The 19902-nt window shown below is 45.5% G+C and overlaps 1 protein-coding gene and 1 long non-coding RNA gene across 2 annotated transcripts in view; one reads left to right on the top strand and one right to left on the bottom strand.

Annotated features, from left to right (window-relative positions):
* LOC123456022 overlaps positions 1–13726 on the top strand; it is a 22240-nt gene extending 8514 nt beyond the window's left edge. The window contains exons 2-3 of the long non-coding RNA XR_006634281.1: positions 103–210; positions 13671–13726. This is a non-coding gene — a long non-coding RNA (uncharacterized LOC123456022). The remainder of the gene's footprint in view (positions 1–102; positions 211–13670) is intronic.
* On the bottom strand, positions 5717–19902 carry Taf13 (TATA-box binding protein associated factor 13). Its single transcript, XM_004659053.2, has 4 exons — positions 19813–19902; positions 17752–17830; positions 10965–11062; positions 5717–6915 (listed from the first exon to the last, which is right to left on the bottom strand). The coding sequence occupies exons 1-4, from the start codon at positions 19837–19839 to the stop codon at positions 6745–6747; spliced, it is 375 nt and encodes a 124-aa protein (XP_004659110.1). The 5' UTR covers positions 19840–19902; the 3' UTR covers positions 5717–6744.

Here is a 19902-nt window from a genome sequence, read left to right as displayed (position 1 = left end):
TGAGTTTCCTGAAGTGATGCAAAATGTGTTGATGGTGTGGTTAGGGATTATCCATCTGGGTGCCATGTAATCAGGGAGAATCTTGTCCACCTGGCTCCACAGAGTGACACTACCATAAGAGAAGAGGCAGAAACATGCAAAATTGCTACCCCTGAAGATGGCAGAAAGGGACCACATACGAAGAAAGGAAGCCTCTAGAAGATGGAAAAGGTAAGGAATGCTGTTAGCAGTTTGATTTTAGCTCAGTGAGTCAAGCCAGACTTCTTCCCTAGAGAGCCAGTAAGATAATAAATTAGTGTTATATCACTGCAAAAGCAGTACCTTGTTTCAGTCCCAATAATAAAACAAATGTGAGGACTGGAGAGATGGCTTAGCAGTTAAGGTATTTGCCTGTGAAGCCTAAGGACTCAGGTTTGACTCTTCAAAACCCATGTAAGCTAGACGCACAAGGTGGCACATGCATCTGGAGTTTGTTTGCAGTGGCTGAAGGCCCTGGCATGCCCATTCTCTTTTTTATCTGCCTCTTTCTCAAATTAAATAAATAAATAAAACTTGAGCCAGATGTGGTGGCACATGCTTTTTAAAAAAATTTATTTTTGTTTATTTATTTGAGAGCGACAGACAGAGAAAGAGGTAGAGAGACAGAATGGGCACACCATGGCCTGCAGCCACTGCCAACAAACTCCAGATGCATGTGCCACCTTGTGCATCTGGCTTCTGTGGGTACTGGGGAGTCGAGCCTTGAACCAGGGTCCTTAGGCTTCACAAGCAAGCGCTTAACTACTAAGACATCTCTCCAGCCCCCTGGATGTGGTGGCACATGCCTTTAATTCCAGCACTCAGGAGGCTGAGGTAGGAGGATCGCTATGAGTTCAAGGCCAGCCTGAGACTACATAATGAATTCCAGGCCAGCTTGGGCTACAGCAAGACCCTACCTGAAAAAGCAACAAAGAAATTTATAATTCTCTGTGTCTCTCTCGCTGCTTGCAAATAAGTAAATTTTTTAAAAAATTATAAATGAAATCATACAAAAGCTGAGATTTACCTTAATACTTTTACATATTTACATGAGAGACAGAGATAGAAGTAGACAGAGAATGGGCACATCAGGCCATCCTGCCACTGCCTACAAACCCCACTTTGCACCACTTTGTGAAGCTGGCTTTACATGGGTACTGGGGAATTCAACCCAGGCCATTGGGCTTTGCATGAAAGCATCTTTAACAGCCAAACCCTCTCTCCAGCCCCTGGAATTTGCTTTAATACTACTCCTAATAGACAAATTACCAAGTTGTTTAAGTGTTGAAACTAGGGCTCATCATATTATTGTATTAGATAGATGCTTGAGATTTTCCATAAATATTTTTTTGAATGAACAATTTATGAGAGACCACCTGTGCATTCTAATTAGCACTATTTAAATTAATTTTCTGGCCAGGCGTGGTAATGCACGCCTTTAATCCCAGCTCTTGGGAGAAAAAGATAAGAGGATCACTGTGAGTTCAAGGCCAGCCTGAGACTATACAGTAAATTCCAGTTCAACCTGGGCTAGAGCAAGACCCCACTTCAAAAAAGAAAAAAAAAAAAAGTAAATTAATTTTCTGTGATAATGGGAATGTGCAGTGCCCAATGCAACAAACATTGATCATAGGGTAATTGAGCACATGACATACAGTACAAAATAAAATTTTTAAATTTTATTTAATTTGCATTAAATAGCCACATGTTAGTGCCTCGTATATTATAGAACACAGTTTCAGATAATGGGAATTAGCCATATTGCTTTACAGTGAGAATTCAGAGGTAATAAACTCTGCCTATAATCCCAAGACTCGGTAGGCTACAAGTTCAAGATCAGCTGGGCCTATTCTCTCTCTCTCTCTCTCTCTGCCTCTTTCTCTCCATCTGTCGCTCTCAAATAAATAGATAAAAATAGCTGGGTGTGGTGGCACACGCCTTTAATCCCAGCACTAGGGAGGCAGAGGTAAGAGGATCACTGTGAGTTCAAGGCCACCCTGAGACTACATAGAGAATTCCAGGTCAGCCTGAGCTAAAGTGAGACCCTACCTTGAAAAACAAAACAAAACAAAGCAAAACAAAAATAGATAGATAGATAGATAGATAGATAGATAGATAGATAGATAGATAGATAGATAGATATAAAAATTTTTAAATCAGCTGGGCTACATAGTGAGACCTTGTCTCAAAACAAAACATAGTAAGTACATGAATCAAATCAGTGCTCATCTTGTTGTTGTTTTGTTTTGTTTTTCTAGGTAGGGTCTTGCTGTAGCCCAGGCTGACCTGGAATTCATTATGGAGTCTCAGGGTGGCCTCGAACTCATGGCAATCCTCCTACCTCTGCCTCCCAAGTGCTGGGATTAAAGGTGTGCACTGTCACACCAGCTGTTTTAAAAATATATTTTATTTTTATTTATTTAAGAGAGAAAGAGGCAGAGGGAGAGAAAAAATGGGCATGCCAGGGAATCCAGCCATTGCAGATGAACTCCAGACTTATGTACCATCTTATACATCTGGCTCACATGGATCCTAGGGAATTGAACCTGGGTTCTTTGACTTTTAGGCAAGCGCCTTAGCCGCTAAGTCATCTCTCCAGCCCTCCTCTGTTACTTTTGTCTGTCTAATCTCCAGTTCTCCTTCAGGTCTATTCTAAGGCCTCTTAACAAGAGGTCAGGCTTGGGGCACAGGCTATAATAATTTCTTCCTGGCCCAAGTGATTGGTTCATGAGAAATTCCTTGCTTGGAATTCTCTGTATTCTCTGCAACTGTTCCCTTCAATCTGAAAATGTAAGGATGGAACCCTAAAATTGTGTTCATCATATTCCACCCTGAAAGTAAAACCAAAATTAAGATAAAAGAACTAAAATGCATAAAAGTTCCAAAGAAAACTTACATATACATATACACATAAAACCACCCCATTCTTTCCCATGGCTGCTTATGCTAGTTTTACATTTTGTCACGTTTTTAAAAAATTAGGATAGGGCTGGAGGGATGGTTTAGCGGTTAAGTCATTTGCCTGCAAGGTCAAAGGACCCAGGTTCAATTCCCCAGGGCCCACATTAGCCAGATGCACAAGGGGGCACATGTGTCTGGAGTTCCTTTGCAGTGGCTGGAGGCCCTGGCATGCCCATTCTCTCTCTCTCTCTTTTTTTCTCTGTCAAATAAATAAATAAAAATGTTATTTAAAAAATTAGGATAAAAAATGATGCCAAAAATGTCATAAGTCTCAAACAGTAGCACATGTCTATAATCCCTGGACTTGGGAAGGCACAAGGATCAGAAACTTAAGTCATTTTCAGCTACATTGTGAGTTCAAGGCCAACCTGGCCTACAGGAGGCCCTATCTCAAGTTGCCCTTCCCCCACCCCAAACATTACTACTGTCCAGTGGACCTGAGACATTAGCAGAATAGGACACTCAAAATAACTGAGACATGACTGCAGTCAGTGTGTACATATAATTCCCCTCTGAGCAAGGTAAGTAAATATAGAATGATGACACCCAGCCTAACTCCTTTGGTGCCAGTTACTTCCAGTTTCCTTTTCAGAATCAAGCAGACTCTGACTGGCAAAATTAGAGATATACAGATGTTTTATTATTCTACGACCATTCTTTTTTGTTTTCATTGTTTTTTTCAAGGTAGGGTCTCGCTTTAGCCCAGGTTAACCTGGAATTCACTATGCAGTCTCAGGGTGGCCTTGAACTCATGGCAATACACTGACCTCTGCCTCCCAACTGCTGGATTTAAGGCCTGAGCTACCATGCCCAGTTCCATTCTTTTTTTTTCTTTTTCAATAAATATATTTATTTGAGAAGGAGAAACAGCACAGAATGGGTATGCCACTGCCTCCAGCCACCGCAAACAAACACTAGACGCATGGGCCACCTTGTGCATCTGGCTTATGTGAATCCTGGAGAATCGAACCACCTGGATCCTTAGGCTTTGCAGGCAAGTGCCTTAACTGTTAAGCCATCTCTCCACTGTCACTGTTTCTTTCTTTTTCTTTTTTTTTTAGTTTTTTGAGGTAGGGTCTTACTGTTTTACTGTAGCCCAGGCTAACCTGGAATTCTCTATATAGTCTCAGAGTGGCCTTGAACTCACAGCAATCCTATCTCTGCCTCCCAAGTGCTGGGATTAAAGGCATGTGCCACCATGCCCAGCCCATTGTTTTGTTAATTTACATTTATTTATCTAAGAGAGAAAGAGGTAAGAAAGAGCTCACAGGCACACACATCAGAGCTTCTAGACACTGCAAACAAAGCCCAGAGGCATGCACCACTTTCAGCATCTGGCTTTACGTGGGTTCTGGAGAACTGAACTCCATAGTTAGGCTTTGCAGGCCAGTGCTTTAACTGCTGAGTCATCTCTCCAGCCCCTGCTTTTTGCTTTTTTAAAATAAAAAGATCAGGGCTGGAAATATGGCTCAGCGGTTAAGATACTTGTCTGCAAAGCCTAAGGACCCAAGTTTGACTCCCCAGTACCCACATAAAGCCAGATGCACTAGGTGAAGCATGCGTCTGGAGTTCATTTGCAGTGGCTAGGGACCTTGGTGCACCCATTCTCTTCCGCTCTGCCTCTTTCTCTCTCACACACACTCTCAAATAAATAATAAAATAAAACCTTAAGAGCTGGGCATGGTGGTGCACACCTTTAATCCCAGCACTTCGGAAGCAGAGGCAGGAGGATCGCCATGAGTTTGAGGCCACCCTGAGACTCCAGTGAATTCCAGGTCAGCCCGGGATAGAGTGAGACCCTACCTCGAAAAACCAAAAACAAAAAAAATAAAAGATCAACCCAGTTATACAATCAGTTTAAGTATCTTTAGCTATCTTGCGAGTTCAAGGCCAGCCTGGCCTACATGAGGCCCTATCTCAAAATGCCCTTCTTCTCACTCTTTATTATCAACTTTTATTATTACCCTTCTTATTATCAACTCAGGTATATTATAAAAATAAGACAAGCCAGGCATGGTGATACACGCCTTTAATCCCAGCACATGGGAGGCAAAGGTAAGAGGATCACTGTGAGTTTGAGGTCACCCTGGGACTGCAAAGTGAATTGCAGGTCTGAGCTAGATTAAGACTCTACCTCAAAAAAAAAAATTTAAATAAATAAATAAATAAATAATTTAAAAAAAAAAAAAAAACTATAGCTGGGCGTGGTGGCACATGCCTTTAATCCCAGTACTCGGGAGGCAGAGGTATGAGGATTACTGTGAGTTCGAGGCCACCCTGAGACTACATAGTGAATTCTAGGTCAGCCTGGGCTAGAGTGAAACCCTACCTCGAAAAACAAAACAAACAAACAAACTATAAAAACAACAGAAGAAGGGGGCTGGAGAGATAGCATAGCGGTTAAGGCACTGGCCTGCTAAGGCGAAGGGCCCATGTTCAACTCTTCAGCTCCCATGTAAACCAGATGCAGGGTGACACAAGCGCTCAAGGTCACACACGTGCACTGGGTGACACAAGTGCTCAAGGTCACACACGTGCACTAGGTGGCACACATGTCTGGAGTTCAATTACAGTGGTTGGAGGTCCTGGCATGCCAGTTCTCTCCCTCCCTCTCTTGCTGTCTTGAATTAAAAAAAAAAAAAAAAAAAAGAGTTTCAGCAAGATTAAGCAACTACAATTATTATGATAGAAATAATTAATATAATATCCAGGGGGTTATAAATCATAAACTCAAGTATTACTGTGTTTAATTCTTCATTCTTTATTCCTCTTATCAATTTAGTAGTAATTTGCCAAGTACTGATTTATACATGATAAGCAGCACCAAACAGTTGTTTCGCCATTCAGTGATCTCTTTAAATTCAATTTTAATCCTCATGATACATTAAATACAATAACTTAATGCAATTATCTAAATGCACACAAAGCCTTATACAAAAGTAGTTTGTATTGTCACATATGGTTTTAATCAAGTACACATTCTGACAGTGAACAAGTACTATAATAAAATAGCCCAAATACTTATCCTGGCATCAGTTTTTTAAGCACTGCCATTTCTGCTACTGAAAGCATTTATTTTTAGAAGGATTAATGTCATCTGGGAAAATGAGATCTTTTAAAACTTAACAAATCATATGATATAAGCCTAGAAAGGTTTTAAATCTTAAAACCCTTTCAACATAGAAGCATTGGATAAAATCTTTAGTTATAAAAAAGAGGAAGAAATCATTCTTGTATTATTTAGAAAAGAATATTAAAACAAAATATCTTCTAAAACAAATATTCCTACCAAAATTTAGTTTCTTATGTCACAACCTTAAAAGAAAAACCAACCACTTTGCCATCTTTAATAACCTCTCAGACCATCATTGTCTAGGACTTCTGAATGCATGAAGCACACGGCTCAGCTGTCACAAGGTCAATAGGACATTTAGATTTCACACACTGAGCATCTGCAGTATAGCTTGCATGGCACAAATACGCCCAAGACATAAAACACTGCCGCCCACCTGAGAGTGTCAAAGCCAGATGATACTGCGTGGTTCACAATGCTTTAGCGTATGTCATTAAAATACGGTCATTTGAGGGCAGGCAATGAAAGGACCACCCTAATGCTGAAGACATGAAAACAAAGGCTTTGAAAACTTCCTATTTCCCCATCTTTCATTTACTTGCCTAGCTATCAGGACATGACTGTAGAAGGCATACAGCAACAAGATACTGTTTCCATAGATAAGAATGACATTTCAGAAAGTACAAAAGGTGTCAGGATCCATAGTTCGCTTCATCAAATGCTTTTCTAGCCCGTTTCAGTTCTTCATTCATAGTTAGTAAGTCTTTAACTCTAGCAAACTTCCTTGGGTCCTTTCGAATCAAGAAGACAATATCTTCAACTTGAACACGACCTTGTCTTCCAATTGACATTGCCTTGTGAGTCTATTAGAAAGAAACATAAAAAATTTTTAAAAATTGGGCTGGAGAGATGGCTTAGCGGTTAAGCGCATGCCTGTGAAGCCTAAGGACCCCGGTTCGAGGCTCGGTTCCCCAAGTCCCACGTTAGCCAGATGCACAAGGGGCGCACGCGTCTGGAGTTCGTTTGCAGAAGCTGGAAGCCCTGGCGCGCCCATTCTCTCTCTCTCCCTCTATCTGTCTTTCTCTCTGTGTCTGTCGCTCTCAAATAAATAAATTAAAAAAAAATTTTTTTTAATTGAATAATTTGTGGTTTTAATTTACTATTAAATGCTGGCGTGCTGGGTGTGGTGGTGCATGCCTTTAATCCCAGCACTTTGGAGGCCAAAGTAAGAGACTGAGGTGAGTTCAAGACCAGCCTAAGACTACACAGTGTTTCCAGGTCAGCCTGGGCTGAAGTGAACCCTACCTTGAAAAACAAACAAACAAACAATAAAAATAATAATAAATGATAAAAAAAAATAAGGGTTGGGGAGATGGCTTAGCAGTTAAGGTGCTTGCTTGCAATGCCTAAGGACCCAAGTTCAATTCCCCAGTACCCACGTAAGCCAGATGCACAAGGTGATTCATGTACACAAGGGGGTACATGCATCTGGAATTCAAGTGCAGTGGCTGGAGGCCCTGGTGTGCCAGTTCCCTCTCTCTCCCTCCTCGGTCTCTCTCACATATTAAAAAAAACGGCAAAATAGGGCAAGAGAGATGGCTTAGTGGTTAAAGCGCTTGCCTACAAAGCCTAAAGACCCATGTTCAACTCTCCAGGTCCCATGTAAGTCAGACGCACAGTGACACAAGTGGGCAACGGAGCACATGCACACGGGGGGCACATGCACACGGGGGGCACATGCACACGGGGGGGCACATGCACACGGGGGGCACATGCACACGGGGGGGCACATGCACACGGGGGGCACATGCACACGGGGGGCACATGCACACGGGGGGCACATGCACACGGGGGGGGCACATGCACACGGGGGGGCACATGCACACGGGGGGGCACATGCACACGGGGGGGCACATGCACACGGGGGGGCACATGCACACGGGGGGCACATGCACACGGGGGGGCACATGCACACGGGGGGGCACATGCACACGGGGGGGCACATGCACACGGGGGGCACATGCACACGGGGGGCACAGGCACACGGGGGGCACAGGCGCACACGGGGGGCACAGGCGCACACGGGGGGCACAGGCGCACACGGGGGGCACAGGCACACGGGGGGCACATGCACACGGGGGGCACATGCACACGGGGGGCACATGCACACGGGGGGCACAGGCACACGGGGGGCACAGGCACACGGGGGGGCACAGGCACACGGGGGGGCACAGGCACACGGGGGGCACATGCACACGGGGGGCACAGGCACACGGGGGGCACAGGCGCACACGGGGGGCACAGGCACACACGGGGCACATGCACACGGGGGGCACAGGCACACACAGGGGGCACATGCACACGGGGGGCACAGGCACACACAGGGGGCACAGGCACACACAGGGGGCACAGGCACACACAGGGGGCACAGGCACACGGGGGGCACATGCACACGGGGGGCACAGGCACACGGGGGGCACAGGCACACGGGGGCACATGCACACGGGGGGCACATGCACACGGGGGGCACAGGCACACACAGGGGGCACAGGCACACGGGGGCACATGCACACGGGGGGCACAGGCACACAGGGGGCACAGGCACACGGGGGCACAGGCACACGGGGGGCACAGGCGCACACGGGGGGCACAGGCACACACGGGGCACATGCACACGGGGGGCACAGGCACACACAGCGGGCACATGCACACGGGGGGCACATGCACACGGGGGGCACAGGCACACACAGGGGGCACAGGCACACGGGGGGCACATGCACACGGGGGGCACAGGCACACAGGGGGCACAGGCACACGGGGGCACATGCACACGGGGGGCACATGCACACGGGGGGCACAGGCACACACAGGGGGCACAGGCACACGGGGGGCACAGGCACACAGGCACACGGGGGGCACATGCACACGGGGGGCACAGGCACACACAGGGGGCACAGGCACACACAGGGGGCACAGGCACACGGGGGGCACATGCACACGGGGGGCACATGCACACGGGGGGCACATGCACTCGGGGGGCACAGGCACACGGGGGGCACATGCACACGAGGGGCACATGCACACTCGGGGGGCACAGGCACTCGGGGAGCACAGGCACACGGGGGGCACAGGCACACACGGGGGGCACATGCACACGGGGGGCACAGGCACACGGGGGGCACAGGCACACGGGGGGCACATGCACTCGGGGAGCACATGCACACGGGGGGCACATGCACACGGGGGTCACAGGCACACACAGGGGGCACAGGCACACACAGGGGGCACAGGCACACGGGGGGCACAGGCACACGGGGGGCACATGCACACGGGGGGCACAGGCACACGGGGGGCACATGCACACGGGGGGCACATGCACACGGGGGGGCACATGCACACGGGGGCACATGCACACGGGGGGCACAGGCACACGGGGGGCACAGGCACACGGGGGGCACAGGCACACACAGGGGGCACATGCACAGGGAGCACATGCATCTGGAGTTCGGTTACAGTGGCTGGAGGTTCTGGTACTCCAATTCTCTCTCTCTCTCATTTAAAAAAAAAAAAGCCAGGGTCTGGAGAGATGGCTTAGCAGTTAAGGCATTTGCCTGCAAAGCCAAAAGGACCTTGGTTCAGTTCCGCAGGACCCATGTAAGCCAGATGCACAAGGTGATGATGTGTCTGGAGTTTGTTTGCAGTGGCTGGAGGCCCTAGAACATTCATTTTATTTTATTTGTTAGAGAGAATAAAAGGGACAGAATGGGCACACCAGGACCTCTAGCCACTGCAAACAAACTCCAGACGAATCACCTCCTTGTGTGTCTGGCTTACATGGGATCTTAGAGATTCAAACCTGGGTCCTTAGGCTTCGCAGGCAAGAACCTTAACCACCAAGCCATCTCTCCAGGCCCTAAATAAAATATTTAAAAAAAAATAAAAAATGCCAGTCTGAAGCCAAGTGTGGTGGTGCTCCCAGCATTGGGGAGGCAGAGGTAAGAGAATCTCCATGAGTCTGAGGCCACCTTGAGACTACATAGTGAGTTCCAGGTCAGCCTGGGCTAATGTGAAACCCTATCTCAAAAAAACAAAAACGGGGCTGGAGAGATGGCTTAGCGGTTAAACACTTGCCTGTAAAGCCTAAGGGAGCCCAGTTCGAGGCTCAATTTCCCAAAGACTCACATAAACCAGATGTACAAGGTGGCACATGTACCTGGAACGTTTACTCTCTCTCTTTCTCTGATGCTTTCAAATAAATAAACAAAAAAAAATCTTTTTTTAAAAAATGCGTCTTTTGGGCTTGCCTCAAAAAAAAAAGGAAAATAAATAAATAAATCTTCCTTAAAAAAAAAAACCTAAAAATTGAAAAAAAAAAAAAATTAAACTCGGGCTGGAGAAATGGTTCAGCAGTTAAAGCGCTTACCTGCAAAGCCTAACTAACAAACAGAGTTCAATTCCCCAGTACCCACATAACGCTAGATGCACAAGGTAGTGCATGTATCTGGAGTTTATCTGCAATGGCTAGAGGCCCTGGCCTACCTATTCTGTCTTTCCCTCTGCTGGGCATGGTGGGGCACGCCTCTAATCCCAGCACTCAGGAGGTAGGAGGATCTCTGTGAGTTTGAGGCCAGCTTGAGACTAAATAGTGAATTCCAGGTCAGCCTGGGTTAGAGTGAGACCCTACCTCAAAAAACAATAATAATAATAACCATAAAACAAAACTCAGGAGTGGTAGAATACATTTTTATAATCTACATCATCAATATAAATAAAAAACATTAATTCCACAAAATAGGTGCTCAAGTGGATAGCTTATTTCAAAAGTTTTAGTTGCATGTAAAACTTAGAATTTCAGATCTAGTCTTTCATTTACTAAAACCAGTCACAAACTGAAGGTTATGAGCAATCTTACCATTTCAGTGATGAATTCTATGACAAGATCTTCAAGAATATCCACCGACTCCGTGTAAGGATTCTGGTCATCCCCAAACCCATACATCATGCACCGTACTGTGAAAGGACAATCACGTGTACGTGTTCAGATCTAACAATTTCACCAGCACCTTTTCCATATCAACTAAAAGTGAACTGAATTATAGAAAATGGTTTAAAAGCATAATTATATTTCTTTCTCCAACTATAGACCTTGGTGTAATTTTAACCAGTCTTCACTTAGTTCCAAGAAAACTCTCCTTCCTTCCCAGCTACTAAGCCCCAACGTGAATATTCTTTTCCCAGTCTTTATCATGGAGTCACCACAACCCCCAGAACACCTTTAATTATTAGGAGACTCTATGGCAAGGTCAAGAGTAATAAAGGCTTGTGGCAAGGACAAGGCCAGACTTTCCTAGAAGTGGGATGTGTGTGTGGTCGTGAGGCACTGGAAAACAGAAGGCAGAAGAACTTTCTCTGATTTCAGAATAGTGGAGATGGGCATGAGCGAATGTGCCTATTGCCTCCTTGTAAGGAGGAAACAAGGTCTTCCAAAGGAGACGGCAGAGGGATTACTACAAAAAATCTTGCCCATTGGCATATGGCGCCACCTTTAATTCCAGCACTCAGGAGGCAGAGGTGGGAGGATCGATGTGAGTTCTATGCCAGCCTGGGAGTGCAGAGTGAGGTCCAGGTCCAAGTCGGGGTGGGGAGGAGAAGCTTGACATTTCCTAAATCAATGCAACTGTCAGTAAAGGCCTTTCAGGCTTTATCTCAAGGAACCATAAAATATGCAAAAGAAAAATTCCAATGCACATTATAAAAACAACTGCAAATACTGAAACTCGTTTAGCCCTCACCATAAGCCAGGTATTGTTTTAAGGCTTTATGGTATATTAGTAAATTACATATGTGTACTTGACTTAGTCTTCACAACAGTCCTTTGAGCTAGACACCACTGTTATCCCCATTCTAAGGGTGAGGAGATTGAGGCACAGAACAATTTACTGAAGGTCACAAAGCTAGAAATTAACCCTGAATGGGAAGCCAGCCACCCTGGTTCCACAGCACTTTCTGTGACCCACAATATTAGCACACACCTTTGTAGTTCAGGATAAATGGGACCCATAAGTATTTATTTATTTTGAGGTAGGGCCTTGCTTTATCCCAGACTAACCTGGAATTCGCTATGTAGTCTTAGGGTGGCCTTGAACTCATGGATATACTCCTACCTCTGCCTCCCAAGTGCTGGTATTAAAGGTGTGCACCACACCTGGCCCATAAGGATTCTTAACCAGTAGTCTGTCTATTCCAGCTAGTCCACAAACTTCAAGAAGTCCTGAAATTATACAGAGAAACTTTCTCCATTGACTGTGTATGGACATAATTACAACTTTGACTACTGGTTAAGATGGTGACGTAGATACCACGCCAAAGCAGCCTGGGGCGGGGGGGGGGGGGGGGGGGGGGAGGGGGAAAGCCAAAAAAAAAAAAAAAAAACCCTCAGCAAAATAATTACAACTTTGATTGAATTTTTTTTTTCGAGGTAGGGTCTCACTCTAGCCCAGGCTTACCTGGAATTCACTATGGAGCCTCAGGGTGGCCTCGAACTCACTGCGATTCTCCTACCTCTGCCTCCGAGTGCTGGGATTAAAGGCGTGCGCCACCACACCCGGCTTTGATTGGATTTTTTAAAGGGGTATGTAAATACTACCAAATGCTAGAATGTCTTTTATCTTTCAGGGAGATTTGAAACAATTATCTCCTGCAGCCCAGGCTGGCCTCAACCTCCCTATGAAGCTAGGGCTGGCCTTGAATTCCTGATCCTCTTGCCTCCACTTCTGAGATTACAGACGTGTGCCATCATGCCCATCCTGTTTTGTTTGAGACAAGTTTTCGCTATGTAGGCCAGCCTGGCTTGGAATGCTTGATCCTCCTGCCTCAAGATTTTGTCTTGATCTAAGTAGCGATTGTAAATATACTTAGATAAATTTGATCAAGCTATTCATTCATTTAGGACTGGTACAATTTATTGTATAAGTACAATGCATTGTATTTAATTTTCCTTTTTATTTTTGGTCTTTCAAGGTAGGGTCTTGCCCTAGCCCAAGATGACCTGGAATTCACTATGTAGTCTCAGAGCGGCCTTGAACTCACAGCAATCTTCCTACCTCTACCTCCTGAGTATTGGGATTAAAGATGTATACCACCAAGCTGGGTAACATTTTCTTTTTTTCTTTTTTATTTATTTTTTATTTTTGGTTTTTCGAGGTAGAGTCTCACTCTAGCCCAGGCTGACCTGAAATTCACTATGGAGTCTCAGGGTGGCCTCGAACTCATGGTGATCCTCCTACCTCTGCCTCCCGAGTGCTGGGATTAAAGGTGTGTGCCACCACACCCGGCTAACATTTTCTTTTAAAAAGGAACATTCAAGAGCTGGAGAGATGGCTCAGCCAGATAAAGGTGCTTGGTTAAAGCCTGATACCTCAGGTTCAATTCCTCAGTACCCACGTAGAGCCAAATGCACAAAGTGGCACATGCATCTGGAGTTCATTTGCAGTGGCAGAAGGCACCAATGCACCCATTCTCTCTCTCATAAATAAATAAATAAATATTTTTTAATGCATCACAATTGTAAAGGAAGAAGTAAATACACTAATAAATCCTTTAAAATATGTTGTTATAGGGCTGGAGAGATGGCTTAGCAGTTAAGCGCTTGCCTGTGAAGTCTGAGGACCCTGGTTTGAGGCTCGATTCCCCAGGACCCACAGTAGCCAGATGCACAAGGGGCACACACATCTGGAGTTCGTTTGCAGTGGCTGGAGGCCCTGGCGCACCCATTCTCTATCTGCCTTTCTCTCTCTGTAGCTCTCAAATAAATGAATAAAAATAAGCAAAAAAAAAAAAAATGTTATTATAGTTTTTGTTGTTTCTACTTTTACAAGGTAGGGTCTCACTCTACCACAGAATGACCTGAAGTTTACTCTGTAGTCACAGGCTGGCCTTTAACTCACAGCAAACCTCCTACCTTTGCCTACTGAATGCTGGGATTAAAGACCTGGCAGGGGTAGTTTTTTTTTGTTTGTTTTTGTTTTGGGGGTTTTTTGTTTGTTTGTTTTTCTGAGGTAGGGTCTCAGTCTAGCTCAGGCTGACCTGGAATTCACTCTAGTCTCAGGGTGGCCTCGATCTCTCAGTGATCCTCCTACCTCTGCCTCCTGAGTGGTGGATTAAAGGCATGCGCCACCACGCCCAGCTGGCAGGGGGTAGTTTTTTCAGACAATATGACCTCAAACTTAAAACTCCTCCTGCCTCAGCCTCCTGAGTGTTCCAGTTATAGACATAAGCCACCATAGCCAGTTTAAGAATAATTTCTATGTAGAAACAAAAACTGAGCCAGGCGTGGTGGCGCATGCCTTTAATCCTAGCACTCGGAAGGCAGAGGTAGGAGGATCACTATGAGTTCGAGGACCCCCTGAGATTACAGAGTGAATTCCAGGTCAGCCTGGACTAGAGTGAGACCCTACCTCAGAAAAACAAAAAAACTGAGCAGAAGCCGGGCATAGTGGCGCATGCCTTCATCCCAGCACTCGAGAGGCAGAGTTAGGAGGATTCACCGTGATTTCAAGCCACCTTAAGAAATACATAGTGAATTCCAGGTCAGCCTGGGTTAGAGTGAAACCTTACCTTGAAAATCAAAACAAAACAAAACAAACAAACAAACAAAAACCCTGAACCCTGAACCAGCTGTGGTGGCTCACACCTTTAATCCCTGCACTCTGGAGCCAGAAGAGGATTGCTGTGAGTTCAAGGCCAGCCTGAGAGTACATAGAGAATTCCAGGTCACCCTGGGCTATAGCAAGACCCTACCTGGAAACAAAAGAGAGGAAAACAAGCCAAGTCCAGGGAAGATATGAAAGGGTAACTTAGAAGGCAGCACATGATAGAGGAAGCCATAGAGTTTATAATAGAAAGAGACTTTACATCCAGATACAGAGAAAAACTACCACAGGAGCCTGTGTTTTTTATTTCTTTTTGAATTCTATTTTTAAAAATTGCCTTTAAAAAAATCTAACTTTAGACTTACAGTTAAGTTGTAAAAATAGCAGTGTTCCCATATGCCAATATCTAGCTTTCCCTCAGAACATCTTACACAACTACAGATAGTCATCAAAACTAAGAAATTAACACTGGTACCTTATCAGATTGTATTGGTTTGTCTACTAATATCCATTTTCTGTTCCAATTCCTAATATTTTTCTTCCAGTATTGGGGATCAAACCCAGGGCTTTGCACATCCTAGGGAAATACTACACCATTGAGCTACGCACCCAGATTTCTGCCTCAAGTTCCTATTAAGGATCCCATTTTACTTACTTGCCATACCTCTTTACATTTCCCCATCTAATCTGTATTCCTAAGATTTCCCTGTCTTTCAAGACCTCAACACTTTTTCAGTTTTATTTATTTGCATATGTGTGTATGTGTGTGCACACGCACACACCACTCCAAACAAACACCAGACCACTTTTTTAATCCAACTTTTTTTGTTTTGTTTTGTTTTTGAGGTAGGGTCTCACTCTAGCCCAGGCTGACCTGGAATTCACTATGGAGTCTCAGGGTAGCCTCAAACTCATGGTAATTCTCCTACCTTTGTCTCCCAAGCACAGGGATTAAAGGCGTGTGCCACCACATCTGGCCCCATCCAACTTTTCATGGATGCTGGGGAATTGAACCCAGGCTGACAGGTTTTGCTAGAAAGCACCTTTAACCACTGAATCACCTATGTTCCCAGCCTAAGCTCAACATTTCTGAAGAAGGAAAGTGCTTTGAGGAACTAGTGCTCATGTCTGATCCAGGCACTCATAAACTGTGTGGCTGGATCTCTGAGCTCTCAGCCACAAATACCCTCCAAGAACCCTGGACAAGGAAAGCACAGTCCCATGGTGCCTTGTGAGAGCTGGCATGATCAGGAGCAATAGAAGCAGCTATCCATTCTTGCTGCTAAAATGGGAGTCCCCTGTGTACTGAGGGAAAAAAAAAAACATCAGCCCATTATAATCTCTGTAATGCCTCACACCTCAACCATCTTCCTGCCCTATTCATTGTCTCAATTCAAAGCCCCAATTTACAGCACTACAGAGGTGATGGTGGAGGCAAGAGCAGCAGGAGTTTAAGGTCATCCTCAGCCACATTGTGAGTTAGAGGCCAGTCAAGGACTACATGAGATCCTATTTCACAAAAAAAAAGGGGAGAGGCCCCGCACTCCCGAGGCAGAAGTAGGAGGATTGCTGTGAGTTCAAGGCCACCCTGAGACATTCCAGGTCAGCCTGAGCTACAATGAGACCCTACCTCAAAAAAAAAAAGGGGGGGGATAGGCTGGAGAGATAGCTTACTGGTTAAGGCACTTGCTTTGAATGCCAAAGGACCCAGGTATGATTCCCTAGGGCCCATGTAAGCCAGATGCACATGGTGGCACATGCATCTGGAGTTTGTGCATCCATTCTCTCTCTCTCTCTGTCAAATAAATAAAATTTTAAAAGGGGAGGAATTGAGGATGGATATCAGTTGGTAGCATATTTTCATAGCATGCCAAAAAGCTCTGGAGAGTGCTGGGAAGATGGTTTAGTGGTTAAGACACTGGCCTGTAAAGCCAAAGGACCTAGGTTCAATTCCTCAAGACCCACATAAACCAGATGCACAAGGTGGCACAGGAGCCTGGAGCTCGTTTGCAGTGGCTAGAAGCTCTGGTGAGCCCATTCTCTCTTTCTCTCAAATAAATAAAAAATAAATAAAAATATATTTTTAAAAAACAAAGCTCTGGAAGCCAGGCGTGGTGGTGTACCCCTTCAATTCCAGCACTCAGAGAGCAGAGGTAGGAGGATCACATTGAGTTCACGGCCACCCTCAGAGTACATAGTTAATTCCAGGTCAGCCTGGACCAGAGTGAGACCCTACCTCAAAAAGAAAAGCTCTGGAGAGGTTCAATCCCCAGCACTACATAAACTGGGCATGGTGACATATACCTGAAATACCAGCACCAGGGAAATAGAGGCAGGGAGACAAGAAGTTCAGAGCCAGGTGTGGTGGTGCACGCCTTAATCCCAGCACTTGGAAGGCCAAGGTAAGAGGACTGCTGTAAGTTAAGAGGCCATCCTGAGACTACATAGTGAATTTCAGGTCAGCCTGGGCTAGAGTGAGACCCTACCTTGGGGAAAAAAAAAAAAAAAGTTCAAAGGCATCCTTAGCTGCATGAGTTCAAGGCCAGCCTAGGATACATGCAACCCTGTTACCCAAAAAAAAAGTAGTTACATTTCATCGTGTGTGTGTGTGTGTGTACACATATACAGGATTGTTATACATGATTCAAAAGCTAGACAATTATGTTGGGCATGGTGGTGTACACCTGTAATACCAATACTTGAGAGGCTGATGCCCAAGGACTGTCACAAGCTGGAAGACAGAGTGAGCTACACAGCAAGTACCTAGGCTAGCCGGGTACGTAGACAGGAAGACCTTGCTATAAAAGTAACAAAAGGTCAAAAGGGAAAGCTTGGGGAGGGGGGGAGGAAGGGAATTACCATGGGATTTTTTTTTATAATCATGGAAAATGCTAATAAAATTTTTTTAAAAAAGTAACAAAAGGACAAGCATACAGGTGAGTTTGAGAATATTATTTCTACCGGCAAACATATCCAGAACAATAAATCTACTATAAAAGTATATGTCCAAAACATTTCATAACAAAAACATTATGAAATACAACTTACATTCTTTAGAAAAGAGTCTCTTTCTTTTACCCTGTCCTCCTTCTGCACCTCCTCCAATTTCTTCATTTTCCTCCTCAAACTAGAAATCAAAACACACACATACACAGAAATAATCAAGTGACTGTATTGTATTTGATATTCCATTCTCTCTTTCCCTCCCTCTCTCTCTGCAGTCTGGTGATTAAACCTAGGGCCACATCACACATGTTAACCAGGGGTCTCAACAGCTGAGCTACAACCCCAGGCCCTTTTCCATTTTCAAAGCATCAGTGTAAAAAGCAAGCAGCAAGCCGGGCGTGGTGGCACACGCCTTTAATCCCAGCACTTGGGAGGTAGAGGTAGGATGATTTGTGTGAGTTCAAGGCTACCCTGCAGCTACATAGTGAATTTCAGGTCAGCCTAGGCTAGAATGAGGCCCTATCTTGATCACCCTCCCCAAAAAAGTGGGGACTGGAGAGATGGCTTAATGGTTAAGGTGCTTGCCTGCAAAGCCTAAGGCCTCATATTCAACTCTCCATATCCCACCTAAGCCAGCTGCACAAGGTGGTGCAAGTCCATAAGGTTACACATGCATACAAGGGGGCGCATGCATCTGGAGTTCAGTTGCAGTGGCTACAGGCCCTAGCATACCAATTCTTTCTCTCTCTCTCATTAAAAAATAAAATAAAATAGCCGGGCGTGGTGGCACACGCCTTTAATCCCAGCACTCCGGAGGCAGAGGTAGGAGGATCACCACGAGTTCAAGGCCACTCTGAGACTACATAGTGAATTCCAGGTCAGCCTAAGCTAGAGTGAGACCCTACCTCGAAAAACCAAAAAAAATAAATAATAAATAAAATAAATAAATAAATAAATAAAAACTATGAAGGCCAGGTGTGGTGGCCCATGCCTTTAATCCCAGCACTCAAAAGGCAAAGGTAGGAGGATTGCCGTGGGTTTGAGGCCACCCTGAGACTATGCAGTGAATTCCAGATCAGCCTGGACTAGAATGAAGCCCTACCTCAAAAAAACAAAACCTAGCCCACTGTGGTGGCACACGCCTTTAATTCCAGCACTCCAGAGGCAGAGGTAGGAGGATTGCCATGGCTGAGATTACATAGTGAATTCCAGGTCAGCCTCGGCAAAAACAAAAACAAAAAAAACCTGGGCTGAAGAGATGGTTTAGGGGTTAAGGCGTTTGCCTGCAAAATCAAAGGACCCAGGTTCAATTTCCCAATACCCATGCAAGCCATATGCAAAAGGGGGAGCATGTATCTGGAGTTCGTCTGCAGTGGCTAGAGGCCCTGGCGCGCCCATTCTGTCTGTCTCCTCTCTCTCTCTCTCTGCTTGCAAATAAATAAAATAAATATGAAAATTCAGCATCAAAGGGCCCTTAAAAGCTAGCCCAAGGCACCCAGGAATGGCTCCCAACAATGTCCCTAACATTTAAATTAACTCCATTCCTTGTATGTGCAAGAGCTCTAATGTTTATAGTTTCTGGATTTTGTTTTAGTCAGCTGAACTGTCCTATTGCTAGACAATTTGTTAATGATTTGATAATTGAATTAAAGTCTATTCCCCGGGAGTAGTAAAAAACTGTCATTTACTAAACTGTAAATACAGCGCTAACAACTTTCCTTAAATCAGCCTTAGTTCTATTCTACAGCAAGAAAAACCCATTTTCAGAGAGAATTAACTTGCTCAGGGAGGGGTGGGGGTTAGAACTTGCGTTCCAGGCTTACTGATTTCCAGCGCCTTGTTTTCCCACTACCCCCAGCCTTGCTAGCAGCTGGACGGCTGGTTCCTAATGAATGCTCTGAAGTACTAGCTTGACAAACTCTGAGCGCCCTCCACGTGAAAGGATGTCTGGCAGATGCAGACCCGAAGCAAAGGGCAAGGAGCCACCTTTCTCCTCTTCCTGCACGTCCTGCCCCACGGATAAATGAAAACTGAACAGGAAAGCTCGGCGGGGCCCCCAAACTCCCGCGGCTGCATTAAGAAAGACCGACCCCGAGGGAGCGAAGAAAAAAAAAAAAGAGAGAGAGACAGGGAGAGAGGGGTGGGACGGAGGTGGTCACTCACAGCGGGGTCCTCCTCCTCATCTGCCATCCCACTAAGCCACCGCCCCGCACCGCAGAGCGCTCGGCCGCGCCGCCAGCGGGCTCCGGCGCG

The sequence above is a fragment of the Jaculus jaculus genome, chromosome 19, assembly GCF_020740685.1.
Source record: "Jaculus jaculus isolate mJacJac1 chromosome 19, mJacJac1.mat.Y.cur, whole genome shotgun sequence".
NCBI lineage: Eukaryota > Metazoa > Chordata > Mammalia > Rodentia > Dipodidae > Jaculus > Jaculus jaculus.
The sequence above is the reverse complement of the archived record's forward strand: the minus strand, read 5'-3'. Positions and strand labels throughout refer to the sequence as shown.